Consider the following 17,702-nt stretch of genomic DNA (forward strand, 5'->3'; position numbering starts at 1 on the left):
TGCTTACAGTATAATAATATGAGTTACATTTTAAATAGGCAAAAAATAAAAATGTGTTCAGTAATGTGAGAATTTGTTGTTAATGCAAGCCCGCTGTGATTACCAACATTATTTGTCAATCTTTTCTGTAATAAAATACATTTGTCGTCTGAATGGACAGTATGTCGAATATTTCTTTACTCATCCTTTGATTTACCTGTGCATAAACTGGCTTATCAGGCTCATTTGGTTTCATGGTATAGTGATAACTTTTCTGAGCCAGTAAAACAATAAATAGTAGGCTACATTGTTTCACCGGTAACGTGTGGGAGTGGATATGCCCCCCCAGACAAAAATAAAAGAGTACTGTGTTTACACCTACAGCACTCTACGTAACAATAAGCCTATGTTACTGTAAATATCGTATCTCATTATTTTTTGCTTGGTTTGACATTATAGCAATGCTTTTTGCTTTCATTTTTTGGGGATCATATAAGATGTTTCCAAAAATAAATATCACAGTAATGTCATAATAAATTAAAGAAATTGAAACTGAATTTTTTCATTTTTTAAAGATAGCATATTATGAAGTAACATCTCACAATGTCTCAAAGTCTTACAATAATAACGTGTGTTACATATTTCTCATATTTATTTGGCAAGTTGCATTTTGGTTTGTTAAATTCTCCAGTTCAAATTTAAGTTTAGTTGAAAAATCATCCATCCATCCATAAGAATGCCATACTTTCTTTAAAAAAAACATATTTATCATTTCCATTCTAAGTTCTACAAATACAATTTTATTGAATTTAAAGGTGAGCTTGAATACCATACATATATTAAACGCTCTGCTATCTGTGGGTACTTTGAACTACTGTCATTGTTAAGTACATAACAAGAAATGTTAACCTCAGAGTGTACAGTATACAAACCAATTTTTAATTCAATGCCTATAATCTATACAGAGCTTCATGTTATTGTATGTAGTATAGTGAACTAGACCGAGAGCAATATTTTCTCACGTAGAGCAAAGTTCTCTCAAATGGGCTCTCATTAGACGATTGACATGATAAACATTCAGTAAATGATAAAGCTAATTCCGCCATAACAAAACTTATAGCCATAAAGTAGACTTGCGAAGTATCTGTATATCATAAAGAAATATAGAAAAGAGTACCGATTAAGCATTTATTTGTGTTCTTCGTATACGTACATTGCACTAGAAAAGACCACATACACCCACAGAATTTCTTGCTAGCGGTTTGAAACAGTGAAAAATAATAAAGGGTCACATGACTTCACTAAGTGTCAGCTGATCGACTCCGAGGCATTGCTGTTCCTGTTTGGAGCAAAGGAAAAGTTAAGAAAAAATATGATAAAACTGCTTGAAAAATTACCCAGAACGGAATGCCCAAAAGTGAGTAAAAAGCGCTTTGTGTAACATGTTCTTAGTAACATAACACGAAGTAAAATAAAGTGAAAAGGGGAGTTTGAGCTCCACGTTCTGTTTAGTTCTGTAATAAAAGCGCCCTGCACTTCAATGCTTCACTGAAAGAGATCGAACATTTGTAATTAATTGGTGAGCACTGTACAGGTTCGCTGTTAACCGTATTTGTTGCTGATTTAGAATGTCCACACACTTCGTGCACTGATTCTTAGCTGTTTACTTTAGTGTGAAATACTGTGTTTGGTTTCTTTTAGGGTGCATCTTGGCTTGGTTGTGCAAGCACCGTATATGATGCATAGTAATAACATCTTTCCAGTTCTACGTTACATGCATTTCAGTTGTTACTGCTACTAATATAATCAACTCTAAATAAACCTGTCTTTATTTTTAAAAAGAACGAATCTTAATACCAAAGGGAGTTTGAAAAATCCAATCGGTTTGCAGATCAACAAAAATAGGTTCAAATTTGGTGTTAGACGTTTTTAAAATTGCAGTTTTAACCTGATGTTATATGGAGTAAGCAATCGTATATCACAAACACTTCTGCTTACTGCTATACCTGAGGATTTTCTGTTTGAATTTGGCAATAGATTAATAGGTGCCAATGCACATTCGTGGTTATTTATAGGTGGGACATTAAAATATGACCATTACCTTAACAGTACTTAACTAACTTTTATTCATACCCGAAGAAGACTCTATTGCCAAAAAGTTGTTTCTTTTCTTCTCTTTTCAGCATGGAATAAACCTTTACTTGTTCCTTTGCAGCCTACACATGCTGATGCAGCTACCTACTTGAACTAACATTTTTGTGAATATTGTTCAGAAGTATATAAATGGTGCTGTGTACTGTATATATATATATTATGTGTAATAATTAACTGAGTTTCAGTATTGAAAACTTAGGACCATTTTATAAATACAAATAATATGAAAAAAACTGCAATGTAAAGTGACAGTGAAAAAATGTATATTTAATATACATCTACAGTTAGTGGCAAAGCATGCATTAAAATGTTTCACAATATATTTTCTTAAATCACATTTATTTCGTGTGATAAATCTTACAACTAAAGATTCGATCCAGTTTTTTTTTTAGAAATATATGTGAAAAAGGATATTGAGTGCAATTAGAAAAACTCAATAGTCACCCATTGCTGGCTCTGAGTAATGATGAAAACATAGATGGAGCAAAGTACTGGCAAACCCTAGAGTAAAACTTGCTTCTGACCTCAAACTGGCACAAAAGCACATCTTTCAGCAGGACAGTGAAATGTGGAATGGCTTGAGAATAAGAAAGTAAAAATTTGAACTTCTAGTTCTAAATGCAGTTTAGACAGTTTAGAGATGCCGATTAACCTAGACAGCTTGTGAGAAGAAATTGAAGCAGCCAGTGAAAACCCCATGAGGGAGAATATGCTATATAGATGGTGCTCCAGGTGAATTAAAGCCAAAGACCCAAGGCAGGAGTTAAAACTGCTATGCCACCATGCTGCCTCATGATATGCTATAATGAAAAAAATGTTTAAGTGAATGTTTTATAGAATAAACAGACACAGTTTGTAATGTAAGAGGAGCAGCTCTGTACTAGAAAGTAGAGGCTAATTTCTTCAGTTGACTGTCCAGCTCATAAGAAACAGTTGTTGGGATTTGTACATGAGATAAACTGCCTGGGGCAGCACAGTGGATAGCATTGTTGCACTAGGGCCTTGGGTTCAATTCCTGGGGCGCTATATAAGTGGATTTTGCATGTTCTCCCCATGTTTGGTAGTGTTTTCTCCAGGTCCTCCAGTTTCCTCACAAAATCTAAAGACTTGCTTGTAGGTTATTTGGCCTCTAAAAAATTGGCCCTGGTTTGAGTGTGTGTTTGTGTTTGTCCAGCAGTGAACTGGTGTCCTGTCCAGAGTGTACCGTCCGTGACCCTCAATAGGATAAGCTGTTATTGAAATTGGTGGTGATGATAATCTGCCCATTGAGAATGTTGTTGAGAAAAGTATGCAAAATAGTGCAAAGACAGGCTTGCCATAAAATAATGCACAGTTTACACATTAGTCTTTGAAGACTTAGGCTTATAAACTTTTGATAGAGAAGTATGATCCCTTAATTTAATTTCTGCAAGTCTAAACATTCTGTTCTACAAATTACATGATGTGTAAAGCCTTTTATTTCCATTACTTATTTACGTGTTGTAACATTAAATGATGCAGAAAAATGAGGAAAAATAGACATAAAAAGGGAAATGAAAAGGCGCCTAATCTTCTTTTTATAATAGGTTGTGTTGTATGCTGAGATAAGCCATGCTCTACTTCTTTTCTGTAATTAGGTTTCCTGCTTTTGTTTTCAGTCAAACTGAGTTTTAGGTTACCAAGAATTTTCAATCTGTTGTTTCCTAGCAGGAGTTTCATCCCCATGACGTAATAATATTTTACAGACTTTGAGGAAACGGAGAAATAGCTTAATGGCTGCACAAGGAGTTAATTGTGTTTTAAATAAAGTCAGGGTTTATTATAGTATTTATTATGGTAAAGCATCTGTAACGTGATCTGCCCACTCATCAACATCAAAAGATACAGAAGCTGTGGGACTGATTGAAGTGATTTAATTTTTTTTAAGGTTTTTGTTTTGAATTCAGGAGATTTGGTTTAAAAAGTCTGTAATAAGTCTGCTTCAGAAATAATATTTTTCTTACTGCTTTTTCAACAGATTAAGTAGCAGAGTAACAACAAAGCAAAACAATTCCAGTATAATGCTTCTTATAGATTTTTAGAAGTTTTTGGCTGTTGGAATGGAACATCCTTCCATATTTAGTGCTATGGTAATATTAAATTCTGTAAAGGTTGAAGCTAGTCCCCGTAATACTTAGTAATCCTCAGTGTTGGTATCCATTTGTAATCAATAGTGGTCTGCCAAAGAAACCCAAATACAGTACATTATTAAAAAAGTACATACATAAACAATAGATAATTCTTTATTCATTACATTGGCATAATAGATGAAAAGCAGGTTTGTATTTTTTTAAAACAATAAATATTTCTTTATTCATTACATTGGTATAATAGATGAAAAGCAGGTTTGTATTTTTTTAACTGTATGCATTTTAGTAAGAAACCATTACAAAGTTAGCAAAGTGCAAATGGAGACCTGCAAATCTGGAAATACAATAATTTAAAAGCTTCTTTCAGGATGACTCAAGATTTTTTTCATTTACAAATAGTTTGCCATTTGACAAAAAAAAACTGGGTGTTCCAAGAACTATAAACAAACAGGTTCCCTCAACCAGTATTTGCATGTATATGTACAGTAGTATTTTTTCTAATGACTTGAGGGAATACATCTTTATTTTTTTACTTCAAGGTATATACAAACACCTAGAACCTTGTAACTACAAATCATTTTGCACTGGCAGAGCTCAGGTTAAATATCTGCATACTTTGACTTTCTCTGTAACAATATAGGCCAAAGTATGGTAGTAAGACAACTATTGTATATATATCTTGTGTTTTTTTCAGTATATACAAAACATCAACATCATGTTTGCATTTAAACTTGAATTGACCAAATCAGGAGTTTAACCTCCATGTTCGTGTTTGTGTCTGTGTGTGGGCAGTGGTGTCTTGTCTAGAGTGTGTCCTGCCCTGTGCCCAGTGCTTCCCAAGAGAGGCTCTGGGCTGCTGTGAATAGCATAAGTGGTTATTGGAAGTGATGTGATGATGTGATCATGCTGGTAAAAATACATAATTCTAAGGAGCACACACTCACTACAGACCAGCTATCAGTTAAGAGGAGAGCAAGGTGATGAAGCCAGTTCATACAGTAGATGGGGATTATTAGGGGGTTATAAACAGGAAAGTAAATATAAAGCTAAAGTATCAATAAGAGTTCTAAGACATGATTAGGACGTTCTGACTGAGATGCAAGTTCTAGTAAAGGCTGGGAAATCATTCTGTAACCTTGGAACAAGAAAAAGGTTAAAGCCTGGCTTTGGGAACTGAAAAAAAGGCCAGGATCCAAAGATAGCAAACAATGTGAGATTATAAGGGGTGTCAGCAGTTCACTGATGTAGTCAGGAGAAAAACTCTTGTAAAGGAGTAACAGTATTTTGATTTGTTTTCTTAAATCTACAGGGCAATAGTGTAATTGGGTTAAAACAGGAGATGTACTGTATGCTCTTGTATTTTAGTTATAGTTAAGATATGTGCAGCTGGGTTCTGAACATGTTGCAACTTAATAAGCACATACTGTATGTTGATTCACCAGCAGGCATTGCATTAGAATACTCCGGTCTGGAAAAGACAAAAGCATGCTGTAACAAAACACCTTCACAACATTAAGAACATGTGCTTCAAATACAGGGCTTGGTTAAAGTTAGCACAGTTGACTTGTTGATATAAATAATAATTCCTTAGACTTACATACTGTAGCGCTTTTCTGGACACTCCACTCATAGCACTTTATGGGTAATGGGGACTCCCCTCCACCACCAATGTGCAGCATTCACCTGGATGATGTGATTGTAGCCATAGTGTGCCAGTACAATCACCACAGACCAGCTATCAGTGGAGAGGAGAACAGAGTAATGAAGCCAGTTCATAGATGGGGATTATTATGAGGCCTTGATTGGTAAAGACCAATGGGAAATTTGGCCAGGACGGCGGGGTAACATAACATGCCTACTCTTTGGAGAAACACCCTGGGATTTTTAATGACCACAGAGTCAGGACTTAGCTTTTACATCTCATTCCGAAGGATGGCACCTTTTTATTGTATAGTTTCCCCATCACTATACTGGGGGCATTAGGATCCACATAGACCATAGACATAGTAATGAACATTTTTGCTTATATTCCTACAACTGTGTAATCCATGCCACAGGAGGATGTACACATACAGTATACTGTATACATACATTAGGACCCACACAGACCGCAAGGTGAGTGCCCCCTACTGGCTTCTTTCAGCAGCAATGTAATTTTTACCAGGAGGTCTCCCATCCAGGTACTGACCAGACTCATACCTAGTTGGCTTCAGTGGGTTGCCAGTTGTGAGCTGCACTACAACATTATTGTAAACCTCTGGGATTTGTGCTTATTTTAAATTTTATTTAGGGCAATGCAGTGGTATAAATGGCAGACACTACATAAGATGATTAGCTGATTGGGAATATAGAGTAAGACAATCGAGTAAAAGTTAGGTTTTGAGAGAATTATGGATTGTCTTCCTTGAAGGAAAGGCAGTGTCAACTTGATTTTGAATGATTGCTTTTATTAGACATTACTGAGTAAAATTGACCTTCTAGATATTGACTTTGCTTGTTCTACTCTTGCTGCATTTTGAGACTTAAGTTGAATATACACTGCTTTAGATGTGTGTTTTGCTCTTGTAATGTTTTTGATAACTACAGTCCATACTAGTAATCTACACTAGTTGCATCTCCAATTGCCTATTGTGCAAAAAACACAAATTACTTACCAGATTTGCCATTGTTTTTCTTTTTGACAACAATAAAGCATTGATATTGACAAAACTGTGTAAGGAATAACATATTCTCTACCATATCATTTGTGTTGTTGCTGGTGTCATAGAGCGCTTTGTATTTCTCTACTTGAGAAATAATTTTTAAGTTGTTCTCAATAGATTCTTGAAATGTTTAAATGAAAACAAATGATATGAGACTTGGTTTCACATCACCATTGTTTATTTGGTCCATGACATCTTCAACTGGTCACACATTTTAGTCGCAGGTTTTCAAATTGCAGCTCAGGGAAACCAGTGGCAAATAGACTGGACTGGTCCCTCAAGCAACCTATAACTTTTGGGAGCTTTTGGGCTGTTGGGACACCATATTAGCATTACATGGTGAAAAAATGAAATATTTACTTTGCATTATATAGCTGATTTTTGTATTTGTGTGTCATGATGCTTAGATACATAACAGTAGACTTGAAGTGTAAAAAAAACAGTCCAGTGCAGTATTGACTACAGTGGGCACATAACAGGAATAGCATATGAATGTTAGGCACACATAAACAAAAATGTGATTGGATTGACCCTTATGGGATAATTACTTGAGGTGCACAATAAAACTGTTATACCAGTAAACAGCGGTTCTTTAGTCATACGGTACGTACCATTGTTCGTTTAAGACCCTACCGGTACGCTCGGTAATTTCCTGCAATTTTTGTCAGTGGTTTTATTTTTTTTATTTTAACAAACATTTTTACTGTTGACTGCGATAAAAATGCCATTAACTTCAAATGGGTGAGTAAAAAAAGTCATACTAAAGGTATTTCCCGCATATCATTGGCTAGTAAATTTAGAAATATGATGTGATTTTGGAAATCACATGAAATTAATCTGAATTGGGGAGAATTTGATGATAACACCGGGATTATTTTTCTTATTTCTCCTGAAAAACATATGGTTATTTTTAGAATTGTCTTGCTGAGGGAATTCTAATTTCTAAGAGTATCCATATACTTTTATGGAGAATCAGAGAAAATTATCATCAAATACTCCTTTACAAATCCATAGGGTACGTTTGTTGTAATATTAAGGGTTGTTTACCATTGACATTGTTAATGGTACATGTTATATATTTTCAATGACGCATTGAACATGTGCTGTTTTTTCTAGTTTTTCTGATTCTAATGTAACTCTAGTTGGGAAGGAAGTCTATTCTTGATCATGTTGTTAATTCCATTACTAGCATTAGACATGATTTTTTTTTCTGTTTTTGAAAGTAAGATTTTCTTAATTTGTTTAAGTCAATATAGAATGTCTCGTCAAAACAGTGTTTTAAGCTAGTATTGAGGATTCTTTGAAGTTTTAGATGAAATAGCCAAGGGCAATCGAACATGCTAAACGTTTCATAAGGTTGTGAATATCAACTTTAAGCACCTGTCATATCTTGAATTTTACATTATCTTGCAATGGAAAATTAACCTCCAATACCTTATGAAAAAAAAGATATAATCATTTAACGATTGACAAAAATCTGCATGTTGTTAAATTGTTCTGTTACACTGTTCAGTGTTATTTCTAGTTCTTTGGTTCCAATTAAACAACAAAACAACATAATTACCGTTAATTTATTTTGTATACAACCCAATATGCCTTAGTAATCATGAAATCAAACTATGAGAGAGTCTCCATATATAAACATGCAAAATAGTTCATGGTATACCGTGGTGCATGCATGTGTACTGCGGTATACTGAGGTATGTTTTCCAGAGGTGATACCCAACCTTAATAATTACCCTTATGGGGAATTAGTCTGCCTCCCTCCTACTTGAAACTTTGAGTCTGCATAATAAAAGTTAACATTTGTGTGCCTAAAATATTAAAATAGCATCTTTAAAGCACAGACGTAGGCATCTCTGTTAAGACTCTCTGCTATGTCATTAGCTTAGAGCAGTGGTTCTCAAACAGTGGTACACGGCGCGCCACCAGCTGGTATGCCATATGACCCTGGAACTTTGTTGTGTGCACTGAAAAATTGGGACGGGTTTTCATATTTTTAATTTTAAGACGTGTCGAATACGCAGCCTACATACAACGATACAGCACGCGCTAATACTTGAGTGGACACAGAGCTACAATGTAATTCTATACCACTCTATAGGAATGTGTGCTAAGAACGTAAGTGACCAATTGTATTTAAAAATCTTATCTCTAGCAAATGATTTTGGAACAATGACAATGTTGTAAACACAGGAATGCATAGATGTGCGTGCTAGGAACGCTGGTAATCTTGTGAGCACAGGAAAGCGTGATAGATAACAGAAAATTATTTAAGAACTGTTCTAGGTTAATTTGAGAAAAATACACCGAGCGTCTCTGTGTTTCGCTCTCATGCGCATGAAATAAAAACTTCTTTTAACTTCTGAGACAGACTCCTGAAACTGAAACGGGGAAAAATGCAAGCTTGCGGATTGCTAAAGCAGGTAAGCCCCACACTATTTTTGAACAACCTTATGTGTAGAGAAAAAGCTGCTAAACAGCTCGACCTGCTGCCCCCTCTGAAAGACACAGTCACTCATAGAATTATTTAAATGGTGGATGATATCAAAAGTATGCTGACAGAGCGCGTTAAGATGAGCAGATACTTTTCACTGCAATTAGATGAGTCTGTAGTTGATTTGGCCAATTTGCTCATTTACGTTAGATACGAGTTTGAGGGTACGTCCCATGAGAACTTTTTGTTCTGTAAACCACTACCAACAGGAACTACAGGAAAGCACATATTTCAGCTTCTGAATGAATTTATCGAAAAGAATGGCATCGACTGGATAAAATGCGTCGGAGTTTGTACAGACGGTGCTAAAGTGATGACAAGCCGACACAGCGGTGTAGTTGCATGAATTAGAGAGGTTGCTCCAGAAATTAATGGACGCATTGCAACATCCACCGGGAGACCTTTGCCGTCAAGAAAATGCCTGACGATTTAAAATCTGTTATACTCTGTTGTGAACTGTATCAAGGCTCGAAAAACGAATTCACATCTGCTGTGCTCGACTAAACGGGCTCACCCCTCTCACTGAAATGGTGCTTTTTTATTATGTATTTTTATTTGTTGTTGTTCCTGTTTTTTTTTCTGTAAAACACTTTGAGAAGCCACATTTAAAGGCGCTATATCAAATAAAGTTTATTATTATAATATTATATGTGTTATATGTGTGTGCGCACACGCACGCTCCTATTGGTCATTGCGAATTTCTGGGTTTCCTATGAGAAGATGACTTGTAGGTGGTACTTGGATGCTTTTGTTTGATCAGGGGTGGTACTTGGTCCAAAAAGTTTGAGAACCACTGGCTTAGAGTGAAGAAGATTTCTCAGACATCAGCACACAAGTGACAGAACTAAAGCAAAGTTTTGTGTGTTTCAGTTACTTCCAAACAGTGACCCCCGTGGATTTCAAGGCTGCTATAATCTTATGGTGCTTTTGGTGAGAGCTCTCTCTGTCCTACCTCTAAAACCCTTGTTCTGTTGTTCATATTGTTATTGTGAAAACTGAGTGCAGGTGTATGTTGACCTCATCTCTCCTGTACTAGTTCAAAGATTCAAAGTAGTGATCTGAGTTGATAATAAACACAACGTTTCAGCTGTGGAGTCTTCCACAGGTGTGTAAGAGAGAGGAAAATCAGCAACTGATAAAGCACAGGAGAACAAAAGCTGCTTGTGGAGAGGGGGCGAAGCAGAGTGGACACTCAAATGGTGTGAAGTTGAGAAAGGTGAAGAGAAGTGTGAAGTCAAAACCTGCAAATGAATAGAGAGGATCAGAAGGAAATGAGTCTGTCATTGAGAGAAGGGGGAAGGTGTGATCATAGTTTCAGGATAATGTTGGTTTCACATGTCTTTCTGCAATAGGAGTACCAAAACCTGATCTTTGAGAACACAGACAGAGAGATCAGTATGACAGTGGCTGTTAGAGGTGAAATGGGAAACTATGCACTTGGAGAGATCTTTGATCCTCACAGCCCTAACCTGGTCTCCGAAACGGTCTCACAGTCTCCTACCTGTTTCACCAATGTAGATAGCTGGGCATTTTCTGCAAGAGATGCAGTAAATAAGGTTGCTGGAGGTACAAAATATCATCTGAGTGATCCAGAATTGTCCAGAGGGGCCTTGCATGTGCGTGGTATTGGATATATATATTTACAGGTGATGCAGTGAGTTCTGCTGCAGGGGAAAGTGTCTGGTGTGGATGAATGCTGAGGGCGGTCAAGGGAGCTGTGAACAAGAAGGTTATGCAGATTAGGTGGTCAGCGACTTCTTTTTAGACCATTTTCTACATTGTTTTAATTTGTTCCTTTCTCTTCAGCAGTCTTTGCTTACATTATAGTCATCTGCATTTTAAAAGACATTAAAACAGATGAACTTTCCATAAAATGTAGCACTGGGTAATATGTGGCAGCCATTACTCACCATCAGCTCAACAGATCACACACAGATGTGAGAAATTTCCCCACCAATTGAATTAAGGAGGGATTTTAGGAAGGCCAGATTGTACAAACCCACAGTTAAATTTACCCTTCTGAGAAGTGCAGCAGCTCCTACTGCATATTGTCCCAAGTCACCGTACTGGAGCACTGATTTTGAAATCCTCATCCAAAGAGTATTTCCTTGGAAATATCCCATTTCAGTACTAACTTGGCCCAGGTCTGTTTAGCTTCTAAGATATAAAAGAATCAGATGCAAGGTGGTAATGCTGCAGCCTAATTCTTGCAAGTAATTTACAAATATCTATACATAAAGCATGCTTTTAATGTCTTTGTATATGTAAGAAAAATTATATTTTTGTAAACTCAATAGTTAAAAGTATGTATCTGTTCAAATAATTGTCTTTTTTAATGCTCAGAGGTAAGCTTGCATTGCCAAGTTTGCCACCTTGTGGCCAAATAGTTGATAAGTGCTGCTTACGTGGGAAAGACAGAGCTTTATTTTCGCTATGTATGAATACCTGGAAAATGTATTTATGTATGTTCTGGAATTGGTAATGTATTTTTGGACAAACTCTTTACAGGCATCTTGAAGCTTAAAATAAAAAAAAGAATATTTCAGGTTATTGGTTTTATAACTCATTTGAAACGCCTAGTGATATTCTAGTACCACAGTTACAAAACCCTGTATTGAAGTTTTTATATTGTAGAAATGAGACATTGGACTTTTATTTTCTGTTCCCTAAATTGAAGAGACAGTTTACTGCAGTAGGACTGTGGCTGATGTTTGTATACAGTAGTTCACTATTATTGTTAAGATTATCTTAAACATAGCAATAGCCTATTTTACTTTTATATGGTACATGGAATTGAAAAACAAAGTGGGTGCATATTAACTAAATATGTACAAACATAAGAACAATGCAATATTGCAGAAAATAAACAAAGACAAAAGAATACATTGTTAAGAACGTTACTATTTAGAATGTGAGTCTTTTGCATTATACAGAACTTGACATTTTCATGCCCCTGTACAGTTTAACTATGGGGAGCTCTGGAATGTCTTGCCAAATACCTTGTAACACCTTCTGCAATTCATCCAAGATGTTTTATTGCTGTTTAACTGTTTCAGCATCCAGTTTCATGTTGCCTTGATGGTGTTTATATCGAGACTGTGTAGGCCACTTTGTGAGTACTCCATTAGATCCTTTGTGTTCCTAGATTAATTTGTGTTTTGGGGGCTGTTTACTGTACATGTTGTAAATATAAATTCCTACTAAGCAAAAAAGGTTTGGTAGGCAAGCCAGGGTATCTTCTGTTTATGCAACTACGCACATACTTTGCTGAGAATGCAGCCCAATATACACTTATGCTTTACTGTAGATGTTGAACATTTAATATTTTGCTGTCCAGCAGTATAGCTTCAGACATACTACTGTTCATTATTGACAAACTGCTACATTATTCCATGTTTGATCATCACAGTGCATTTACTTATATCTGTTGGCAAAGTTTTGTTGCTTCTTCTCAGTAAAGTTTTCATCTGCTCAGCCTTTAAATTCAATGCACTAAAATGTTTCCTCATGTTCTCAAAGAAATGTTGACAATTGTATATGCAGCAAAGTCATTTGCAAGATGTCTACGGGACTACATACCATGTATAGAATCTGCTCTTGGACTTTATATCAGTTTTGGTTTTCTTCATAAACCAATTTTATTGTCAGCAGTACAAGTCACATAAACCCTCTTAAGGGGCTTGTATGCAGCACTTATGTGCCACTTTCTTCACTGTTTCCATAATTATTTCCAATATTTAATAACATAATGAGCATTTATTCAATACTAATACTAATGACTAATGTATGAACATATACAAGAATGTACCAGCTGAGTAAGTATAGCCTTTGGCCCTTAAATCTTATAACCTTATTTGCTTAATTGAGTTTATTATCCATCTATCCATTTTTTAATCATTTAATCCAATGCAGGGTCTTGATAGTCACTGCCCCCCCCGGAAAAGCAATGTTTGCATAGCAGGATACACCATGTATGAGATGTGAGTCTATCCCAGGGCACACACAGTCACAAACATGCAAACACGCACACAAGGGACAGTTTTCCCAGAAGCAGTTAACCTACCAGTATATCTTGTAACTGTGGGAGGAAACCAGAAAACCCAGAGGAAATCCATGCAAGCACAGGGAAAACTAACAAACTCCATGCAGACAGCATGTGAAGTACAGGTTTTAGGTGCCATAAGTCATGTCCCTCAAAATATATCTCATGTTTGTCACAAAGGTATCCCAATAAAAAATGCTGGAAACGGCTACTGTAAAAATGTCAAGCTTCAGTCTAATTCAGTGTTCTAAGGCCTTGCTAAGTGGTATCTGCTCAGCAATAAAGTGTGCAGCTAAACCAGGTGGAGTTTCTTGGATAATTCACTGTAACCGGGTCATCCTGAGCAGTCAAAATGGCCTAACGGTGTCTATCCTTTCTCATGTGTACAATTAATCTGTTATACTACAGTGACAGGTAGTTCATTCATAAACTTCAGCAACTGTGGAATGATGGAAGTCTAATGGAAACATAAAGAACAGTGCTATTCATTTAGTCATTTGTCAAGGTGCCACCAAGACTAAGAACCTTGACAGAAAATTCTTTGCCACCTTCCCATGTGAAAATTTTGAGATTTCACACAAAAAGGAAATACAGCCTGGGAAAGTAAAAAAAGAAATAAATACTGTAACGTTTCATGTATCTTTGCTTTTTTGTCTTGATCAGGAAATTTCTTTATATCTGGGGTTCAGATCACTGGCAACTTCCAAAACCACCACTAGATGTCAACACAGTTACAAACACAAGAAGATATTTACATAATATTGATATTTGTGTTTTGTAAATATGGTTTATTAAATGTATAAAAGTAGTAATTTACACAAAGAAAAAATAACATTTTACAGCACTATGCATAAAAGTGTTATTAGCGCAATAAAATCAACATTATGGAGGCAGGTGTGTTGACTAAATAAGCAAACCACTAAAGGCATTAAATGACAATCTGATGCATTTATTACAGTTTGTGGAAAAAAACAAGAAATTTCTAGAAGACATTGATAATAATACTCTATCTCCATAAATTTGTAATAAAATACTAGTCTTGTCACTAAGAAACTAAAAATGTTGAGTTTTCACATTTGGTTCACATTACCCAATAATTAAGGCATAAGACATACACTAAAGTGCCTGATGAGCCATTATGAAAATGCCAGCAGTACTGTTCCAGAGTATTGTTTCTTTCTTGCTTTTTTAAGTTATGACTTCAACTGATAGTTTGATTTTATTGTATGAGAAAAGATTGAAGTTCTAATTCAGTTTCCATCCTCAAAACTCATCCTCAGTATTTACAAGACTTTTTGTCAGGAATCTGACTCTATAGACATTCACCCAATACTTTAAAAAAATAAAAGCAGTTTTGACCTTGACTTAAATCTGCATTACCATAAAAAACTAATTGCATGATGGACTACCTCATACTACTGCAGAGCACTTGAATTTGTGGGAGTGCATTGCAGCCGAAGTACAATACAGGAGTAATTGAAATACTATTTGTGTGATTTTGAAAAGTAGTGCACTGGATAGGTTCCAGCATCCTCCTTTATGTTCAGTTATTACTTTCTAAAACTCAGTTACCCAGGCTTCTTTAATTCCAACAAGAGGCCATTTTACAAATTAAATATAATGCTTAGAAAACATAATTGATTGATGATGTCGTGTGTTGTCATGGCAAGCCAACTTATCTTATACTAATGAAAACTATTGATTTGTGCATCACTGTATGCTGTAAAGTCTTGGAAGTTTTGCAGGTCATGCATGAAGAATTATTTTCATTTGGTTAGCGTTGCAGAACAAATCTGAGGCATATAGTCATGCATTTCTCGGGTTGCCTATCTATAAATAACTGAAGTGTTAGTATTGAATGTTATACTGGTAGTTAAATGTTCATGGAAAAGTGGCTATCCAAAATGTCTGACTCACTGAGTGAGTCAAATGAATTGAATGGTTATTTAGCCATGGTTCAAGGTTAGCTGAATGTTAGCTTTCTTATCTGTACTTGAAATAACAATGATAGCAATATGCAAAATATACATTCTGCCATACGGTCTGACATTCTTGATGTTCTATGACAGATATTTGCTAAATATTATTTAGATAATGGCTTCAGGAAAGAGTATTAAGTATTCACATTATATGAGTTGAAGTTTACACCGTGTAACAAAATGTTGTAACCTTTAGGCACTTTGTGAAAAAAAATTTCCTGGGTTTTCTTTTACATGATAACATTAGACAGGTTACCCAGTTCTTGAAAGACACCCACAATCCTTTATGTGAAAAGAGTACGTGCTGTTCTCACTTTTACACATTATATGCAAAATATTTACCCAGTTACACATTTTCTGTATTATCTTGCCACCTGAATTTGCAATTAAGATGTTGTCAAATAGTACATTGTTGGAATCTACACAGTCTGCTCCAAACTGATAAAGCTAAAAGATGCAGATAGTAACTGTCTTAACACAGCAACCCTATATTAATGTGCTGTCAAAACCTTAGTTTGAAAGGTGAGAAAATTAGTGCAAAGTTCTCTGTGTGTAGTCAGAGTGATTTAACATAACTTCACAGTTAATGCACGGTCCTGTAAGTTCTTCAGTTAGATAATCAAATATTAAGTTACAATTTTCATAGTGATATGACACACTATCTGTGAAAGACATCAGAAAGTGTTAGGAGGCAATGACCAGAAGAAAGTTATAAGAAAAAAAATTGAAGTTGCTGATTATCACTTTTAGTGCAATGAATTTATCTTTAAGAATTTACACTTATAACATAGTGTTCGGTCCCAGAGATAATACTAAATTGCTTACACTTATATAGTGCTTTTCTGGACACTCCGCTCAAAGCGCTTTACAGGTGATGGGGACTCCCCTCCACCACCACCAATGTGCAGCATCCACCTGGATGATGCGACGGCAGCCATAGTGCGCCAGAACGCTCACCACACATCAGCTATCAGTGGAGAGGACAGCAAGGTAATGAAGCCAATTCATAGATAAGAGTGTTCATACAACAACAATTTTCTGGTCCTTACATAAAGCAGACCTGTATGGCTGGCTCATCTTAAAATCTCATATGGACTTTGCAACAAAGACAGTAAATGATACTGTATACAGGTGGCAGAAGGATTTGTGGTAAAGAATCAGAAATCGAACGTTTTGTTCTAAAGCTTAGAATGTTGTGCAAGCCCAACCCAACACATCAAATAGTCAACACCATCTGAAATCCATCCATTAAGCAGCTGGTGGCAGCATCATGTTATGGGGATGCTTCTCATTGGCAGGGATTGGAAAGCTTTTGAGTATTGTGAAGAAATAGGGTGGTGCATATAGGCAAATCCTTGAGAAAAAACTTTAAATAAGCTTCAAATCTTAAATTGAGTCAGTATTTTTATCTTAGCTGATAGTGATTTGACAAGAAGATCATAAAGAGGATGGATGTCCTTAAGTAGCCTTGACAATCAAAGTCTTGACTTGAATTCAATAGAAAATGTATTGCAAAACTCAATGATTGCAATCCATCAGCAATTTCCAAAGAAATTGGCAAAATTGCTCAATTTCTGACAGAAAGAATGGGCAAAAAATTGCATTGATTGATTTTTAAATCACAATGTGACGAAGCTCAGTGTGAATGGAAGATAGCAGGCATGTGAATGGGACTGGAAGTACTAGAGTGCTTACCTGGATATTTGCATATAGATTGACATCAATATGCATTTTTAAGCCACCATTGTTGATAACATACTAACAGGGTAACCTAACAATTATAAATTATTATTTTTTAAATACCACAATCATATGCTATTAGACCAAATCTATTTTTGAAACATGCACTCTGACTTACCTGTCATTGGGTCTGTAAGGTTTTAGAATTTGTATGATCTTCCACTGGCCTACAATGCATATGTGACAGGGCTTATTGTAGTGAACATATTATAAAGGTGATGTCTTCTGGTAAAGTGGAGTTCACTGCTGCTTAGAGAGTGGCACTATGTGGCTCTGAGCTTTTAGGCTGAATCCTGGCCGGGGCACAGTAAAGCTAAACATGTTACATATACTCATGGGTAAAGATATTGTAAAATATTATTTTAAGGATAAAATTATCATGTTTTCATTAGTTTCATAAAACCATTCCTTAAACACATTTTGTTTAAATTTAGGTGCAAGCAGGTGTTTAACACCCCATTCTTGAGTGTTTGAAAACACTAGATCAATACAGGTTTATCC

General features: G+C 35.8%; 1 protein-coding gene across 1 annotated transcript in view; it reads left to right on the forward strand.

The window, feature by feature from the left end:
• Nucleotides 1-1,275: 1,275 nt before the first annotated feature.
• The window catches only part of commd8 (COMM domain containing 8), a 61,294-nt gene continuing 44,867 nt past the window's right edge, over nt 1,276-17,702 (forward strand). The window contains exon 1 of the mRNA XM_088910474.1: nt 1,276-1,396. Within this exon, the coding sequence (XP_088766600.1) occupies nt 1,352-1,396 (45 nt within the window). The 5' untranslated portion in view covers nt 1,276-1,351. The remainder of the gene's footprint in view (nt 1,397-17,702) is intronic.

This window comes from Atractosteus spatula, chromosome 1 (genome assembly GCF_055471065.1).
Source record: "Atractosteus spatula isolate fAtrSpa1 chromosome 1, fAtrSpa1.hap1, whole genome shotgun sequence".
Taxonomy (NCBI): Eukaryota; Metazoa; Chordata; class Actinopteri; order Semionotiformes; family Lepisosteidae; genus Atractosteus; species Atractosteus spatula.